The 19,099-nt window shown below is 43.5% G+C and overlaps 1 protein-coding gene and 2 gene segments (V, D, J or C); 1 reads left to right on the top strand and 2 right to left on the bottom strand.

The window, feature by feature from the left end:
- Window positions 1-7,084: 7,084 nt before the first annotated feature.
- LOC111190732 (immunoglobulin kappa light chain-like) lies at window positions 7,085-13,468 on the bottom strand. The gene is made up of 4 exons (XM_049475081.1): window positions 13,367-13,468; window positions 12,932-13,237; window positions 7,716-7,796; window positions 7,085-7,586 (listed from the first exon to the last, which is right to left on the bottom strand). The coding sequence occupies exons 1-4, from the start codon at window positions 13,413-13,415 to the stop codon at window positions 7,261-7,263; spliced, it is 762 nt and encodes a 253-aa protein (XP_049331038.1). The 5' UTR covers window positions 13,416-13,468; the 3' UTR covers window positions 7,085-7,260.
- A 282-nt stretch (window positions 13,469-13,750) lies between these two features.
- Window positions 13,751-17,261, top strand: LOC111189193 (Ig kappa-b4 chain C region-like; the record flags this gene model as incomplete). The annotated part of the segment is given in 3 exon segments: window positions 13,751-13,850; window positions 13,900-14,025; window positions 16,892-17,261. Coding segments are annotated over 3 exon segments (549 nt in total), but the record flags the coding sequence as incomplete, so codon positions are not given.
- An 848-nt stretch (window positions 17,262-18,109) lies between these two features.
- On the bottom strand, window positions 18,110-18,753 carry LOC125799182 (probable non-functional immunoglobulin kappa variable 6D-41). The segment is given in 2 exon segments: window positions 18,110-18,527; window positions 18,657-18,753. Coding segments are annotated over 2 exon segments (372 nt in total).
- Between the last annotated feature and the right edge of the window lie 346 nt (window positions 18,754-19,099).

Here is a 19,099-nt window from a genome sequence, read left to right as displayed (position 1 = left end):
TAATCAGATTACGTTACTCACTTGAAGTAATGTAACTGATTACGGTACAAATTACATTTTGAGTGATGTAATCAGTAATCTGTAAGGGATTACATTTTAAAAGTAACCTTCCCAACACTGCATGTGAGGAAGTGAATGGGTGATGTCAGTGTGTGGTGCGTTCTGGGCAATGGAGTCTGGATGTGGGAAATCACTGGTAGACAGGAGAAATAGAAGCACCTTCAGTATCAGGTGTGACAGTATTGTACAAGCAAAACATAATAATTTTAATCATGTTGAACAAATATTTGTTTCCTAATAAATCATTGCTTTAAAGAAGAAGCTTACTTTATGTGTTTTGTAAAGGTAACTTGACTAATAAGAACTTTTTCAAAGACGAGTAAAAATGTCTCTAGCTGTTAGCTTAATGTATAAATAAATTTAATTGGCATAACTAATAAAAATTAAAGATTTGTGGATTAATACATGTGTTTTGTACAAAAAGGCCTTTTTTAAATTGGATACATTGAGTTATTCAAGCCAGATATCAAATCTTTAAAAAACACAATTTTAGGACTAAATACATGAATACATTTTTTGAGCTTCAAGCAGAGTTTTGGAGCTACGTGTTGTAAATGTGAACAGTAATTAAATAACTAAAAAAAAAAAAAAAAACATTTTAGCATGTTTTATCCAGAGTGAATAATTAGTAGTAGAATAATTAGAGTTAGTGAGTGTGTGTGTGTGTATATATATATACAGGTCTGGAAAATATTCAGAGAACACCTCATGTTAATTTAACCCCTTAAACAGCTCTGTAAAAATGAAGTTTCTCTGATTTTGCTATTTATAGGTTTATGTTTGGGTAAAATGAACATTGTTGTTTTGTTCTATAAACCATGGACAACATTTCTCCCAAATACAAATATTGTCATTTACAGCATTTATTTGAAAATAAGAAATGACTGTAATAACAAAAAAGATGCAGAGCTTTCAGACCTTAACTAATGCCAAAAAAATATATATATATATATATATATATATTGTGGCGTGGAAGAGGAAGGAGGACCCGTGAGACTCATGACAAGTACTCAAAGCTCTTTATTGAACAGGCTTGCCACTCGCTTACAGCCTTTAACAAGGCTAGGAGAGCGAAACCCAACTGCCTACACAGCAAAACACACCCTGAGGCCACCAACCCAGCTATACATCACAGGGATGGTAGGTCCCCTTAACCCACCCAAAACATGCCCCCATAATGCCCCACTGGCCCCGGATTAACATAACCCGCCCCCACAGGCACACTAACCGCTGGCACACACACACACACACACACAGAGGCGGGCACACAGAGACAGGCACACACAGGCATACAGCAGCCACACACGCACACACACACAGACGCCACATAGCCCCCCCCTTAAGGGTCAGCCGTCCCGGCGACCCCACAAACACAACAATAAACCCCATGAACAACAAAACATGTTTTTTTTTTTTTTTTTTTTTTTTTTTCACAATCAATCACACACAAAGTCATTCAGGCGGGCAGGCGGCCTCCTCACCCGCGGCAGCCTGGAGGGGCCGGGCAAAGCGCCACCCGCCAGCGGTTCCACAGAGTCAGAGTTCTGGACAGGCTCAGGTGCAGGGCCGGCAGGTTCTGCACCGCCGTCCCCAGTGTCCCTCAGTTTCGGCCTATATGGGGCCAGCCTGTCCCGGTGCACGATCATCGTGCGTCTGCCCCACCGGATCCGATAAACCACCTCCCCAAGTCTGGAGAGCACCCGGCATGGACCCACCCAGGCCGACTGGAGTTTCGGGCACAGTCCCTTTTTGCGCTGCGGGTTGTACAGCCAGACCCTCGCCCCCACAGATAAAGGCTCCCCAAAGCAGCGCGTATCATACGCGCGTTTCTGCTTCTGTCCGGCAGCAGACTGGTTCGAGCGCGCGAGCCCGTGCGCTAAATCCAGTGAGGACATAAGACGCGAAACGAAGGTGGGCGCGTCCGTAGCGTGCTCGCCCCCATCAGGAGGCGCCCCGAAAGCCAGAGCCACCGGCGTCCTCAGCTCGCGACCAAACATAAGCATGGCCGGCGTGAATCCTGTCGTCTCCTGCACGGCCGAGCGGCAGGCCAGCAGCACGACCGGCAGATGTGTGTCCCAGTCACGCTGGCCTTTGCTCGCCACCATGGCCAACTGCGCCGCCAGCGTGCGGTTAAACCGCTCCACCAGCCCGTCACTCTGCGGATGAAGGGGCGTCGTCCTGGTTTTATGAATGCCCAAGATGCGGCAGACCTCCGCCATGACCTCCGACTCGAAGTTCCTCCCCTGGTCACTATGCAGCTCCTCCGGAACCCCGAATCGGCAGAAGAACTCCCGCACCAGGACATCAGCAGTAGTGACCGCCCCTTGGTCCGGCACCGCGTAGGCCTCCGGCCACTTTGTAAAGTAATCCATCGCCACCAAGACATAGCGGTTCCCAGAGTCCGTCACCGGGAAGGGGCCCAACACATCCACGGCCACCCGCTCCATCGGGCCGCCGCACTGATAGGGGTGAAGTGGGGCGCGGGGCGCCCTCGCGGGGCCTTTCTTGGCGGCGCACACGTCACAGCAGTGCACAAAGAGCTCCACATCAGCCCTGCACCCAGGCCAATAGAAACGCTGTCTCAGGCGCTTCAGGGTTTTGGTAACGCCAAAGTGCCCAGCCCCAGGCGACCCATGGACTCCCCGTAGGACCGAATCCCTAAGCGCCCGCGGTATCACCACCCGAAACACGCGCTGCCCGTTCGCCGGATCCTCCCAGGTATGACACAGCACGCCATCAGACAGGCTAAAGCTAGCCCAGTTGGAGCGCAGCGCTTTAGCGACCGGACCCAACGGCACCACCTCCTCCCACGACGGCGTGACATTCGCCTCGAGCGCGTGTACGGCCCACATTAAGTCGCGATCCGCCCGTTGCGCATCTCGTATCTGTTCCACGGACACCTGCGCCACCACTACACCGCCGGTCACATCCGCTGAGACTGCAGCGCAATGAGCAGTCTCAGCGGATTTCTCCTCCGCACGAGCGCAATGCTTACAGTCCAAGGCCACACACGGCCGGCGCGACAAAGCGTCCGCGTTACCATGGCTACGGCCCGGTCGGTGCACAACCTCGAAGCTAAACTCCTGAAGCCTAGATATCCAGCGTGCGAGCTGGCCCTCGGGCTCGCGGAAACGCATGAGCCACTGAAGCGAGGCGTGGTCGGTGCGCAGCAGAAACGGGACCCCATACACATACGGTCGGAAATGCTTAAGGCCCTCGACCACCGCGAGTAGCTCCCGGCGCGTCACGCAATAGTTACGCTCCGCCTTGTCTAGGCGGCGACTATAGTATGCTATTACGCGCTCTGAGCCATCCTGAACCTGCGATAGAACCGCTCCGAGGCCACGGTCGCTCGCATCCGTATCCACAATGAAGCTCTCCGACATATTCGGATACGCAAGAACGGGAGCATTGCATAGACGGCTTTTTAGCTCCCCGAACGCTCGCTCCGCCTCGTCAGACCAACGGAATGTCACACCCGGTCTAGTTAAATTGTGAAGCGGTGCCGCCACGTCCGCGAACCCCCTGATAAACCGCCTGTAATACGACGCGAGCCCCACAAAACTACGAACCATTTTCGCGTTACGTGGGACAGGCCAGTCACGGACCGCCTCCGTCTTTTTAGGGTCGGTTTCCACACCAGCACCGCTCACTACATGGCCCAGAAAATTCACGCGCTGCCTCAGCAAGTTACACTTCGCCGGGTTGAGCTTCAGGTTAGCCGCCTGAATCGCGCCGAGCACCACCTCGAGGTGAGAGAGCGCGGAGTCGAAGTCGGTCCCGTGCGCCATGACGTCATCCAGGTAAACAACGCAGCACGAACGCGGGATCCCGCTTAACACGCGCTCCATAAGACGCTCGAAAGTAGCCGGCGAGTTACACAACCCAAACGGGAGCACCGTGAAATGCCATAGAGCCGAGCCAAGCGAGAAAGCGGTTTTCTCCCTATCCCCTTCAGCCATGGGCACCTGCCAATACCCGCTCCTCAAATCTAGCGAGCTGAACCAGGCTGAGCCTGACAGCTGATCTAGCGTATCGTCGATCCTGGGAAGCGGATAAGAGTCGAGCTTCGTGACGGCGTTAAGTCGGCGATAATCAACACAAAAACGCCAATTCCCGTCCTTCTTTTTTGCAAGGACCACCGGGGCCGACCACGGGCTGCTCGAAGGCTCAATAACGCCCGCACTCGCCATATCACGGACTAACTGCTCAGCCGCCACGCGTTTCGCAAATGCCAGACGGTGCGGTCTCAGCCTGATGGGCTGGGCGTCGCCTGTGTTTATAGAATGAAACGCGAGGCTAGTCCTAGTACACTCGCGCTCAGACACAGCGAAGCTAGCGCGAAAACGCTCAATCAGGTCGCGTAAGCGCAGTTGTTGGGGCTCTGATAAGCCCACACAACTGCGCTCCAGCATCTCTTCAATCGGATCGATAATTAACCCCTCATCTAACGGACCCTCGACCGTAACGTGCACCGAATCACACACATTGCCGCCCCCAGGTTCACTTACCCCGCACTCGTCGCATTTCTCTACGGGGAGTCCAGTCACCAGCACCGAGCCCCGTGCACAGTCAATAACGGCTCCAACGCGTGCGAGCAGGTCCTTGCCCAGAATGCACGGGTCGTTGATGTGCCCGACCCAGAACTCCTGCTGAAAGGGGCCCTTGCCAACATCAACAGTCAGCTCCGTTAATCCCAGGAGAGCGATAGGATCTCCGGTGGCCGAAGAGAGAGCGATGCGCCGGCTGCAGTCCATCCCAAACTCGCCTGCCACATCCATCGCGAGCTCAGGCTTTATCAGCGAGACTGACGAGCCCGTGTCCACCAGCGCGTCCACCGTTACTCCATTCAGCGTGCACTTCAGAAAATAGCCGCCGGGTCCGACAGCTCCGTGATCAGGTCCCGAGGGTAATCCTAGAATCCCTGGGGCCACCGTAACCCTCACTTGGTGGTCCCAGCTCCGTTTCCCCGACCGGCCGCACTGCGCTCGCTTGTGGCCACGCCCCCCGCAATGCCAGCACTCCAGTTGCGCATCAGGCCGGCTCCGCCTCCATCTCGGTGGATCATGGGCTCCGGGCGACGCCCCCCACGGTCCCGGATGGCTGGACAGGATGAGTTCGGACCGCTCAGCCACCTCCACCGCGGCCTCCAGGGTCTGCGGGTCGGCCAGTCTCACATGTTTGCGCAGCTCGCCTGGCTCCAGGGCGCGCAGGAAATTATCCAGCGCGAGACTTCTCTGAGCCGCTCGCGGGAATGCCGGATAAGCTTGGCGGGTTAGCAGAGCCATCTCAGATGCCAGCACGCCCAAAGTCTCTCCCCGCTGCCGGCGCCGGTCCGCCACTAGCATTTTGGCGGCCGCCTCGGAAAGTTGACGGCTGAAGCGGGTTCTCAGCGCCCGTGTCAAGTCAGACAGCTCGCAGCGGCACTCCGCGGGGAGCTCGATCAGCACCCTCAGTGCGTCTCCCTGCAGCGCCAGACAGAGGTTGGCCGCCGTCTCAGCATCCGTCCAGCCCGCACGGCCCGCCACGATCTCCAGCTGAGCTTCGAAGGCCGTCCAGTCAGCGCTGCCGTCATAGCATGCCAGGCGGGGATGAGCCGTCAAGCTCGCCGTCAGCGCGCCGTCCATTCTGGGAGCCAGCGCCGCCGTCTCCACGCCATCCGCTCCGCGAGCCGGCGCTGACGTCATCGCGCCGTCCACTCCGTGAGCCGGTGCCGCCGTCCTCGCGCCATCCGCTCCGCGGGCTCGACCTTCGGACAGCCTGCTGGCGCCGTCAGGTCTGGGTCCGCTCCGCTGGCGAGTCTTGCCTCTCGTCCGCTGGTCCGCCGTTATCCTCTTCAGCCGTTCGATTTCCCCTGCCAGCTCCTCCATATCATCCAGCAGGGCCGCTTCTGACACCAAATGTGGCGTGGAAGAGGAAGGAGGACCCGTGAGACTCATGACAAGTACTCAAAGCTCTTTATTGAACTGGCTTGCCACTCGCTTACAGCCTTTAACAAGGCTAGGAGAGCGAAACCCAACTGCCTACACAGCAAAACACACCCTGAGGCCACCAACCCAGCTATACATCACAGGGATGGTAGGTCCCCTTAACCCACCCAAAACATGCCCCCATAATGCCCCACTGGCCCCGGATTAACATAACCCGCCCCCACAGGCACACTAACCGCTGGCACACACACACACACACACACAGAGGCGGGCACACAGAGACAGGCACACACAGGCATACAGCAGCCACACACGCACACACACACAGACGCCACAATATATATTCATAAGGAATTGATAAATCAATATTTGGTTGATTAACCCTGTTTTTTATGCATCTTGGCATGTTCTCCTGCATCAGTCTTACACACTGCTTTTGGATAACTTTATGCCTTTACTCCTGGTTCAAGCAGTTCAGTTTAGTTTGATGGCTTGTGATCATCCATCTTCCTCTTGATTATATTCCAGAGGGTTTCAGTTTGCTAATAACTCATCATTTTAAGGGTCTCTTATTTTCCCAGAGCTGTATATCCACCCCTCACCTGATATTCATAGTTAGACTAAGCTGCTGCTGACCCCAGTTTAGTTGAGGACACTTTAAAAGGTTTGCTTTCATGTTTTCGACCTGATTTCTGAACAATATAAAGAGTTTGCTGCTCTCTTTTTCATCCATTGCTTCGTATTTCACCTGGACCACGTCCCTGCCTGAGTTATGAACCCAACTATAGAAGACTGATGTTCTGTTTGGAGCATCTGAGCTGCTCAGGTGAACAGATAAACCCCGAGACACAAACCCAGCATTAATCAACCTGTGGTGGGCCTGCCTTAGTGGGTGTGTCTTATGATAAATGGCTGAAACATCCTGTGATGTTGAGATACATAACTGATGATGTGTCCTGGTGGGGAATCCAATTAGCCATGATGCAAATGGTGCAAAAACCAGTGATTAAAACATCTAGTCCTTTTTTCAGATACCTTTTAGCAAGTTTTAGTCAATGTGAATAATTCCTGTATCCTCGTTTATGTTTCTGTTATTAGAAATGTGTGTGTGTGTGTGTGTGTGTGTGTGTGTGTGTGTGTGTGTGTGTGTGTGTGTGTGTGATTGTGCTGTTTCACATCCTCCATCTCAGCACCTGCAGGAGATCCCACTGCAGCAGTGCAGTCTCTGTGCAGCCGGACTGAGTGACGGAGGTTTTTGTACGGTGTTATATCACTGTGTGAACAGGTGGGTGCCGCTGATATAATGATAACTCTGACAGTAATAATCTGCAGCATCTTCAGGCTGGACTCCACTGATGGTCAGAGTGAAATCAGATCCAGATCCACTACCACTGAAACGAGCTGCAAAACCAGACTGAAGCTGATTCACAAATTTAATCAGGAGTTTAGGAGCTTCTCCAGGTTTCTGCTGATACCAGTGTAACTCGTTGTTGTTATAAACAGCAGGCCTGGTCCTGCAGCTGATGGTGACGGTGTCTCCTGGAAGAGCAGATTTCACTGCAGGACTCTGAGTCACAGTCACCTGACCTATGGACTCTGGAGAAACAGAAATACAGTAGAAGTATCTCCACATTTAAGACTCTTCTGAAGTTGATGTAAAGTGTTTAATAAAGGGTTAATGTAGGATAGTTTGGTGTGAGAGTTGAAGGTGAATGAGGGTCTGACCTTGAGAGCAGAAGATCAGGGTCCAGATGAAGATGGGGATTAAAGTCATGGCTGCTGTGGGTGAAGAAGTTGCTGTAGCAGCTCTCAGTCATGAAGTGTTAAACTCACAGGACTATAAACACTCCCAGAGCACTGAAGCATGGAGCGCTCAGTGCAGCGTGTCTTCTGTCTATGGAAATATCTTCTCTACACAACTTTACCACATCCTGCTCTTCTCTACATCATCTACTGGGGGTTTATCTTTTATAGTTTACTGAATATTAAAATCATGGAGTCGTGTGTGGAACAGACGGTCGGGTCAGAATTCAGCACAATCAGATTAAATCCAGGCTCTTAATCTGACTTGTTATAACAGTGCAGGCTGGTGGAGCATCTTTAAACTGATCTTTTACCAAATCAGAACGAGGTTCTTCTCCAGAACCAACAGGGGGCGCTCTCCCAGTGTTAAATGTGGGGAAATGTTCCTCATGTTGGGCAGTTAGATGTGTGTGTGTGTATGTGTGTGTAGATCAGTGTGTGTGTGTGTGTGTGTGTATGTGTGTGTGTGTAGAGTGGTGAGTTTAGAGCTGGAGGTTTTTGTACAGCCACTGAATGAGTTTGTATCACTGTGGTGGACTTTCGGTGGAGGAACTAAACTGGAAGTTGGACGTAAGTAACTACATTTATTTATTAATAAAACAACAATTAAATTATTATAATAAGAAATTAAGTATTTTTCAGTGTATTTGAAGTGTTTGAAGGACTTTTATTTATTTATTTTAGTTCAGTTTTTTTTACAGAAACACTTGATGTTGATGTTGAGTGTCGATCTGTATCAGTTAAAAGCTGAGAAATCATTTTATAAAAAATGTTAAATAGAGAGAAAAATAATTTTGATTGGATTGTGGAAATATTTATTTATTAAGATTTAATATGAAATTAGTTTCAGTGCTACTTGATTGTTCTTTCATGCATTTAATGTTTAAAATCTGTTCATAATATTTCAAATAATATTGTAAAGTATGATATATCATTTTGATTAGAATTTAAGTGATAAATGTAACATATATGTGAATATATTTTTACTACATTATTGCATTTTTACTTTTTTACTTTTTTACCCAGTGTGAATCTGGTAGTTGTTCTTTACATTGTGTTAGAATGTCGTAATGAATTGAACAATAGAAATGTTCTGTTTTTTTTACATAATCTTCCATTAAAAGTTAACAGTTTTGTTTTTCTTCTGTAAAGTTACAAGCATCAGCAATATGTATCTATATCCTTTATTTCCAAATCATTTTGTAGTTTTTTATGGATTATCATGACATTTTGAGTGAAGGTAAAGAACATCAGCCAAATTCACATTATTTTATAAAAGAGAAAACTGACAGAAGTAGAGATATGAGGTTTTATGCTTGACCACGATGATAGATATGTGTGCAAAATAATATGCTCATCAACATATCATTACTGTCACTCAAAAACCTTGTATTTTTAGCAATAGCTCCAATATTCTTTGAATTGAAATACATGTAAAAATATATTAAGATTTTGTAATATTGTGAATAATTTATGTTGGTCCATCCATCCTGTTTTAATCTCATTATGTCATTGTGGTTACAACAAAATGGTAAAAGAAAAAAAAAATCTTTTTACACGTAGTAAAAATATATATTATTTGCTCCCAGAGCACTGAAGCATGGAGCTTCCATCTGTCTATGGAAATATCTTCTCTACACAACTTTACCACATCCTGCTCTTCTCTACATCATCTACTGGGGGTTTATCTTTTATAGTTTACTGAATATTAAAATAGCAGTTTTTTTTACATGTAGTAAAAATATATATTATTTGCCTGAATAACAGTATTTATTATAGTAATAAACATTGTTAACTGGTTAAAAAATCTTATTAACTGACACTAGTTAAGACATTATTAAAAACACACACATACACACACACACACACACACACACACATAAACACACTCTTACACACACGCACAAGTAAGTCCACATAACCAGAACCACAGTGTCGGTTCTCTACAGTGCTGTTCTAGATCCTTTATTAGCAGATCATTATGAACACTGTGTATCTGTGTGTGTGTGTGTCTGTGTCTCCTACAGGTGAGACTCCTCCCACTCTTACAGTCCTGCCCCCGTCCAGTGCAGAGCTGGAGCAGGGGGAGGTCACACTGCTGTGTGTGGGCAGCGGGGGCTTCCCCTCAGACTGGAAGCTGAGCTGGAAGGTGGACGGCAGCAGCAGGAGCTCGGGGGTCCGTCACAGCCCCGCTCTTCTGAAGAAGGACCACGGCCTCTACAGCTGGAGCAGCACCCTGACCCTCCAGCAGCAGCAGTGGATGAAGAACACAGTGACCTGTGAGGCCACCAAGAACTCCCAGTCTGTAGCCAGTAAACCAGTGAGCGCAGACCAGTGCTCTCACCTGTGAACACACACACTCACTCACACACACACACAGAGAGACACACCCCTCTACTTCATTAAAGTCACTGTCTGTAGCTGAACTGTGTGTTAGATGTGTTTGAACCTGGTTTAATTTTTATACATTTTATCTTTTGCTTCATTTCCTGTTTGAATACATAATAAAAGTCTTTTTTGAGCTCCTATATCAGACTTTGCATCTTCTTTTCATCAGTAAATAATAGAAATGCTTTGGTGAAAACTAAATAATAGTATATATATATTTTTATATATATTTATTGTTACTCTGTAACATCTGTGTGATAATTTCTTAATTACATAATAAAAAAATAATTAAAATCAGATAAAATTTTTCTGATGATTTCTACACTGACATGACAAAAGTCATGGGATAGCGGTATGTTAATTCATTTGGCTAGAATGATCAGTGTGAGAACTAAATTATTTACTCATTGACATGTTTGATCTCAATTGAGATGTTTTTTGATGTTTTATATATATACTATTCTTTAGACCTCAAGACTGAGGCCGGTGTGTGTCTTAGTAACAATTGCTATAAAAATAGATAATAAATAATTAATAATCACTATATTATCAAAGGTATTCACTCATCTGCTTTCACACACATATGAACTTTCCATCCTTTTCATTTAATCCCGTTCTTAATCCATTGGGTTTAACACAAAATCTGCCCACCCCTTTACAGCTATAACAGCTTCAACTCTTCTAAAAATGGTTTCCACAAGGTTTTCTAGAAGCACGTAAGATCAGATAGGGAACAGAAAGGGGCCGTCCTTAAACTGTTCCTTCAGAGTTAGGAGTATTAAATAGTCCAAAATCTCTTGGTATGCTGTCATTTTACCTGAGCTATCACTGAATGGCTGAGCTGTTGTCATTCCCAGTCTAACCATTTCCAAATCTGTCTTTATCATAATATGATTTTATGTACAAATACATGTATAAAGTACATAACAGTGCAAAAACATATAAATAAAAACTTAGAAGCACAGTCTGAATTTTATCTGTGCTTCCAGCAGGATTATGGTCACTATACTCCTCTTGACTTCTCCAGACTCCAGTTTTCCAGAGAAGATCTGGACCAGTGGGTTTCATCATGTGAGACTCAATCCTATTTGGTCCAGTGCTTTAGTGAAGTCAGGATGTTTGAGACAAGTATCACTCCACCTCACCCCCAACTCTCCAACTCATCCCCAACTCATCAACCCATCCCCAAATTCCCAAATCATCCCAAACTCCCCAACTAATCCCCAACTCCCAACTCATCCCAATACGTATAAGATGAAGCTCCATCATTCCAAAGAACACAGTTCCAGATTTTCAGAGAACTTATATTGTAATTTTATATAGAAAACGGATCATACCATTAATAATCCCCAACTCCCCAACTCATCAACCCATCCCCAAATTCCCAAATCATCCAAAACTCCCCAACTAATCCCCAACTCTCCAACTCATCCCCAACTCCCAAACTCATCCCCAACTCCCAAACTCATCCCCAACTCCCCAACTCATCAACCCATCCCCAAATTCCCAACTCATCCCAAACTCCCCAACTCATCCCCAACTCTCCAACTCATCAACCCATCCCCAAATTCCCAACTCATCCCAAAATCCCCAACTCATCCTCAACTCTCCAACTCACCCCCAACTCCCAAACCCATCCCCAACTCTCCAACTCATCAACCCATCCCCAAATTCCCAACTCATCCCAAAATCCCCAACTCATCCTCAACTCTCCAACTCACCCCCAACTCCCAAACCCATCTCCAACTCCCCAACTCATCAACCCATGCCCAAAATCCCACCTCATCCTAAACTCCCCAACTCATCCACAACTCCCAACTCATCCCAATACGTATAAGATGAAGCTCCATCATTCCAGAGAACACAGTTCCAGATTTTCAGAGAACTTATATTGTAATTTTATATAGAAAACGGATCATACCATTAATAAAACATCTGTGTTTACATGAAAAAAAAAAATCCAAAACAGATTAAAAAACAAAAATATGAACATTTAAAAGCTTGATCTCGGGTCATTTAAATCCAGATCCATTTAATTCGAGTGTAAACAGGGTGTAAGTGGTGCTATGTGGGCCATAACTGGGTCTTTTGCTACAAATTTTATTTGTATTGGAGATGATGGAGATTAATCACTATGAATGATTTTGGTGTTCAACACTTTCTCCTCTCAGTACTCTCAGTAGGTCTTGGGTTCAAGTCCCTGTCTGGGTGGAGCTTCCATGTTCTTCCTCTATCTGAAGGGTTTCTTTCAGGGACTTTGATTTTCCAAGTCAAGTTAACTGGATACTCTAAACTGTGTGTGTGTTGGCTGAGTGTGATTGATTGGATGTAGTGTTTATTGTAATGTGACCTTGAGTGTCTTGAAAAGTGCTATATAATTGTAACATTTATTCATTTATTCTATTTTATATTTGTTTTGTATGTTATGTCGGTTGGACCTCAGGAAGAAAAGCTGATATTACAATAGCAGCTAATGAGGATCCAAATAAAACAATAAAAAAACAATAAAATAAAACAAAATAATAAAACATCAATAGTGAGGATGGCGAGGTTGTATTTATAAAAGTGAACGGGCCTGAGAAATTTCTGCACCTACATTCATCTAAAAGCAGTTTTTCTGCTCAACAGCCCTGTTTCACTTCCTCCATCTCAGCACCTGCAGGAGATCCCACTGCAGCAGTGCAGTCTCTGTGCAGCCGGACTGAGTGACGGAGGTTTTTGTACGGCGTTATATCACTGTGTGAACAGACAACTGCTGGGACAGTGAATACTCTTACAGTAATAATCTGCAGCATCTTCAGACTGGACTCCACTGATGGTCAGAGTGAAGTCAGATCCAGATCCACTACCACTGAAACGAGCTGCAAAACCAGACTGAAGCTGATTTGTTTCTTTAATCAGGAGTTTAGGAGCTTCTCCAGGTTTCTGCTGATACCAGTGAAACCTGCTGCTGTACTCTACAGCAGTGCTGGTCCTGCAGCTGATGGTGACGGAGTCTCCTGGAAGAGCAGATTTCACTGCAGGACTCTGAGTCACAGTCACCTGACCTATGGACTCTGGAGAAACAGAAATACAGTAGAAGTATCTCCACATTTAAGACTCTTCTGAAGTTGATGTAAAGTGTTTAATAAAGGGTTAATGTAGGATAGTTTGGTGTGAGAGTTGAAGGTGAATGAGGGTCTGACCTTGAGAGCAGAAGATCAGGGTCCAGATGAAGATGGGGATTAAAGTCATGGCTGCTGTGGGTGAAGAAGTTGCTGTAGCAGCTCTCAGTCATGAAGTGTTAAACTCACAGGACTATAAACACTCCCAGAGCACTGAAGCATGGAGCGCTCAGTGCAGCGTGTCTTCTGTCTATGGAAATATCTTCTCTACACAACTTTACCACATCCTGCTCTTCTCTACATCATCTACTGGGGGTTTATCTTTTATAGTTTACTGAATATTAAAATCATGGAGTCGTGTGTGGAACAGACGGTCGGGTCAGAATTCAGCACAATCAGATTAAATCCAGCCTCTTAATCTGACTTGTTATAACAGTGCAGGCTGGTGGAGCATCTTTAAACTGATCTTTTACCAAATCAGAACGAGGTTCTTCTCCAGAACCAACAGGGGGCGCTCTCCCAGTGTTAAATGTGGGGAAATGTTCCTCATGTTGGGCAGTTAGATGTGTGTGTTGTGTGTGTGTGTGTGTGTGTGTGTGTGTGTGTGTGTAGAGCAGTGTGTGTGTGTGTGTGTGTGTGTAGAGTGGTGAGTTTAGAGCTGGAGGTTTTTGTACAGCCACTGAATGAGTTTGTATCACTGTGGTGGACTTTCGGTGGAGGAACTAAACTGGAAGTTGGACGTAAGTAACTACATTTATTTATTAATAAAACAACAATTAAATTATTATAATAAGAAATTAAGTATTTTTTAGTGTATTTGAAGTGTTTGAAGGACTTTTAATTATTTATTTTAGTTCAGTGTTTTTTACAGAAACACTTGATGTTGATGTTGAGTGTCGGTCTGTATCAGTTAAAAGCTGAGACATAATTTTAAGATTTATTTAAATAAAGAAAAAAAATATTTTTATACAATTTTGAAAATATTTATTAAATAAGATTTAATATGAAAATAGTTTTAGTGCTGCTTGATTGCAGTGTGATTTATTTTAAAGATATTTTACGTGTGTAATATTTAAATTTGATATTAAAAGTAAAAAAATACTTTTTGATTTTAATTAATTGATTTTAATAATTTTTGATTAGAAATGAAGTGATTAATAAAAAAATGTATGTAAATATACTGTCACTGCATTTTTTACTGTATTTCAGTTTTTTGCTCAGTGTGAATCTGGTAGTTGTTCTTTAGATTGTATCAGAATGTTATGATGAATTGATCAATAGAAATGGTCCAAAATCGCTTATTAAATGTTTTTACATTGATTACATTGAAAGTTGTTAAACCTTAAATTAAAAGTACATAAAAAGACGGTTTTATTTCTCTTCTGTAAAGTTTTGAGCAACAGCAACAATACATATGCATTAATCTGCAAATCATTTTGGAGTTTTTTATTTTAAAAAGACTATATATTTTTTAAATATATATCTACATTGTGGAGTTTGAGCAAACTATTTTAGTTTTTAATGCAAACTTTCAGAAAATCATATTGAATTAATAAGCATGCATCAAATTCTAGTAATTTTCAGCTTTATTTATATTTAATATTTTAATTAATATTTGTTTCAATGTATTTTATTATAGTATTATCATTTATTAAAAAATATTGTTACATTACATATTATGTTTATTTGCTAGTAAAAATATTATTTTATAATATTATTGGAATTCCAGTATATATCAACCTTTACATTTAATCGATGAATATTTAGGTATTAACTGATAAAACTTAACTAATTATAGTAAAAAATAGATATTTAGATGCTTGTTAGTGAATAAAATAATACAATAAATATTTATTTTTGATATACTATTAAATATATTATTAGTCAAGTTCAGCTAAATGTAAAACAAAGTGCATTTATGGATAAATCTGCCTTCAAAATTCATGTTTTATGTTTAATTTTAGATTTTTAAAGCACATTACAGTAAATTAAATGATGTGTTGCTGTAATGTATCTGAAGACACATTTGTAAAAGCATATTTTCACGTCATTCATGTTAAAATCTACAAGTATTAAAAATTTGCAGTGGATTCTTTTTGTTGAAAAATTAAACCATATATTCTAAAATGAATTTCCTATTGGAAACAATTTAAATAAACAATTTTAATTTCAAAATCCTTAATAGCAAGTTTTGATGATTAAATGAATAGTTATGGTTAAATAGATTAAAGTTATTTAATGTAATGTAAGGTTAAAAGCATTTCACATTGTTAAATTGTATTAAATTTATTTGATGTCTTTGCAGATACTTTCTAGGAAGTTTACTTCTAATTTTATGCTTCAATAAATAAAAAAAGTTTTTAGTCAGTACAAAAATGTTTTGTTTTTTTTTTATAAATGAATTAAGTCCTTCCAGGGAATAATCATATATCAGCTATTTCCCCCTATGGCTAAATTGTTACATATAATGAATTAAAATGTGCTTTATTTCAAGGTGCATTGAAGAATAAAATATAGATTATGTTCAATATATAAAAAAAAATAATAATAAATAAACTAATAAATGATTTCTCCCATAAGAGAGAAAACAGTTAATAAATGGTTATTTATTGGAAGGAATTTAGGTCCCACTTTATAATAAGTGTCCCTAAGTACTATGTAGTTACACGGTAACAATCCATGTAACTACAGTGTAACTACTGATGAAGTACACATTGTAACGGATTAACTACAGAGGTGCAGGTTATGTAATTACACATGTGTATTAAGGTTAATTTGAGTTGTGTAGGTACACATGTGTACCAGGGTGAGTGTACGTACACATGTGTAATAGTGTGTGTACTCAATCAGCCCTAATTACACTCTAGACAATAGCTGTTGGATAAGTTTATACTCAATTTATCACACCCTGGTACAAGTCAAAATTAACTTTAATACACATGTGTAATTACATAACCTGCACCTCTGTAGTTAATCCGTAACAATGTGTACTTCATCAGTAGTTACACTGTAGTTACATGGATTGTTACCATGTAACTACATAGTACTTAGGTACACTTATTTTAAAGTGGGACCGGGATTTAATAATGAATACATCTCATATTTAATTAAATTGATCTTCAGTTCAGATAAAAATGTTAGTGATGATCCACTGAACCCAGATCTGCTCTGTAAGATAAGAGAAGTGAAACACACACACACACACACACTCACACACTCACACACACACACACACACTCAGTGTTCTCCTCCAGTTGTTCCTCTGTACTGGCTGAATGAGAGCTGGAGCTGTGTGTAGGGTGGGGGTGTATCTGATTCTGTACACTCTTCACTATATAGTGCACTCCAGTACTCCATATCCACTACTCTTACAGCGCACTCAAACAGCCCGGGTTCAAACCCTGCACCCCAGCTCACACCACTACCCATAATGCACTGTGCTCCTGATTTCTCTACAGAGTCCAGAACCATCAGAACCCAATTCAGTACCGGATAACCAGAACCACAGTGTCGGTTCTCTACAGTGCTGTTCTAGATCCTTTATTAGCAGATCATTATGAACACTGTGTATCTGTGTGTGTGTGTGTGTGTGTGTGTCTCCTACAGGTGAGACTCCTCCCACTCTTACAGTCCTGCCCCCGTCCAGTGCAGAGCTGGAGCAGGGGGAGGTCACACTGCTGTGTGTGGGCAGCGGGGGCTTCCCCTCAGACTGGAAGCTGAGCTGGAAGGTGGGCGGCAGCAGCAGGAGCTCGGGGGTCCGTCACAGCCCCGCTCTTCTGAAGAAGGACCACGGCCTCTACAGCTGGAGCAGCACCCTGACCCTCCAGCAGCAGCAGTGGATGAAGAACACAGTGACCTGTGAGGCCACCAAGAACTCCCAGTCTGTAGCCAGTAAACCAGTGAGCGCGGACCAGTGCTCTAACCTCTGAACACACACACACACACACACACACACATACTGATATAGACACACACACACACAGATACACACACACCCCTCTACTTCATTAAACTCACTGTCTGTAGCTGAACTGTGTGTTAGATGTGTTTGAACCTGGTTTACTTTGTATTACTTTTGTCTTTTGCTTCATTTTCTGTTTCAATACAAAATAAAAGTCTTTTCTGAACTCCTATATCAGACTTTGCATCTTCTTTTCATCAGTAAATATTAGAAATGCTTTGGTGAAAGCTAAATAATAGTATATCTATTTTTATTCATTGAGATTTTTGAGATCTCTTTACATCTATCATAATTATATAATTACATAATAAATAATAACTAAATTTAGATACAAGCTTTCTCATGATTTCTAGACTGACATGCCAAAAGTCATGAGATAGCAGTATGTTAATTTATTATAAAGTGCCATCTCAGGAGATGGCTTGGGAATACCCACATCTGTATAACATGTGAGGTGTTATCTTTTGAGTCTGAAGTCTGTTCACATGAATTATGGGAGTTGGAGTGAGGTCTGATAGTGGAGCAGATTGATGGGACATTATTCAGTTTCTGAAGTTGTGTGGGTATTTAATATTCCTCCATTCACAGTGTTATGTGTTTACCAGAAATACATCATAGAAGACTAATATTACCATCCACAGTGGACAGTGCAGTGCAGTGGGTGGTAATGATGGTGACCGTCAGCATCTGGCTAGAATAATCAGAGCAGCATTCTTCAGCTTCTGAGGGACACAATAAAAGTCATGTGACACGTATTAATGAGAATCCAAATAACACAATAAAACAATACAAATCAATGAAACAAAACAACAAAACAACAATAGCGAGGATGACGGGGTTGTATGTTGTATGTTGATGTTTCACTTCCTCCATCTCAGCACCTGCAGGAGATCCCACTGCAGCAGTGCAGTCTCTGTGCAGCCGGACTGAGTGACGGAGGTTTTTGTACGGCGTTATATCACTGTGTGAACAGATAGGTGCTGCTGATATAAAACTCCCCCTGACAGTAATAATCTGCAGCATCTTCAGGCTGGACTCCACTGATGGTCAGAGTGAAGTCAGATCCAGATCCACTACCACTGAAACGAACTGCAAAACCAGACTGAAGCTGATTCACATAAATAATCATGAGTTTAGGAGCTTCTCCAGGTTTCTGCTGATACCAGTGTAAGTAGTTGCCATTAACACCCTGACTGGTCCTGCAGCTAATTGTGACGGTGTCTCCTGGAAGAGCAGATTTCACTGCAGGACTCTGAGTCACAGTCACCTGACCTATGGACTCTGGAGAAACAGAAATACAGTAGAAGTATTTCCACATTTAAGACTCTTCTGAAGTTGATGTAAAGTGTTTAATAAAGGGTTAATGTAGGATAGTTTGGTGTGAGAGTTGAAGGTGAATGAGGGTCTGACCTTGAGAGCAGAAGATCAGGGTCCAGATGAAGATGGGGATTAAAGTCATGGCTGCTGTGGGTGAAGAAGTTGCTGTAGCAGCTCTCAGTCATGAAGTGTTAAACTCACAGGACTATAAACACTCCCAGAGCACTGAAGCATGGAGCGCTCAGTGCAGCGTGTCTTCTGTCTATGGAAATATCTTCTCTACACAACTTTACCACATCCTGCTCTTCTCTACATCATCTACTGGGGGTTTATCTTTTATAGTTTACTGAATATTAAAATCATGGAGTCGTGTGTGGAACAGACGGTCGGGTCAGAATTCAGCACAATCAGATTAAATCCAGGCTCTTAATCTGACTTGTTATAACAGTGCAGGCTGGTGGAGCATCTTTAAACTGATCTTTTACCAAATCAGAACGAGGTTCTTCTCCAGAACCAACAGGGGGCGCTCTCCCAGT

Source organism: Astyanax mexicanus, chromosome 2, assembly GCF_023375975.1.
Source record: "Astyanax mexicanus isolate ESR-SI-001 chromosome 2, AstMex3_surface, whole genome shotgun sequence".
Classification (NCBI taxonomy): domain Eukaryota; kingdom Metazoa; phylum Chordata; class Actinopteri; order Characiformes; family Acestrorhamphidae; genus Astyanax; species Astyanax mexicanus.
This window is presented reverse-complemented; position numbering and strand designations above follow the sequence as displayed.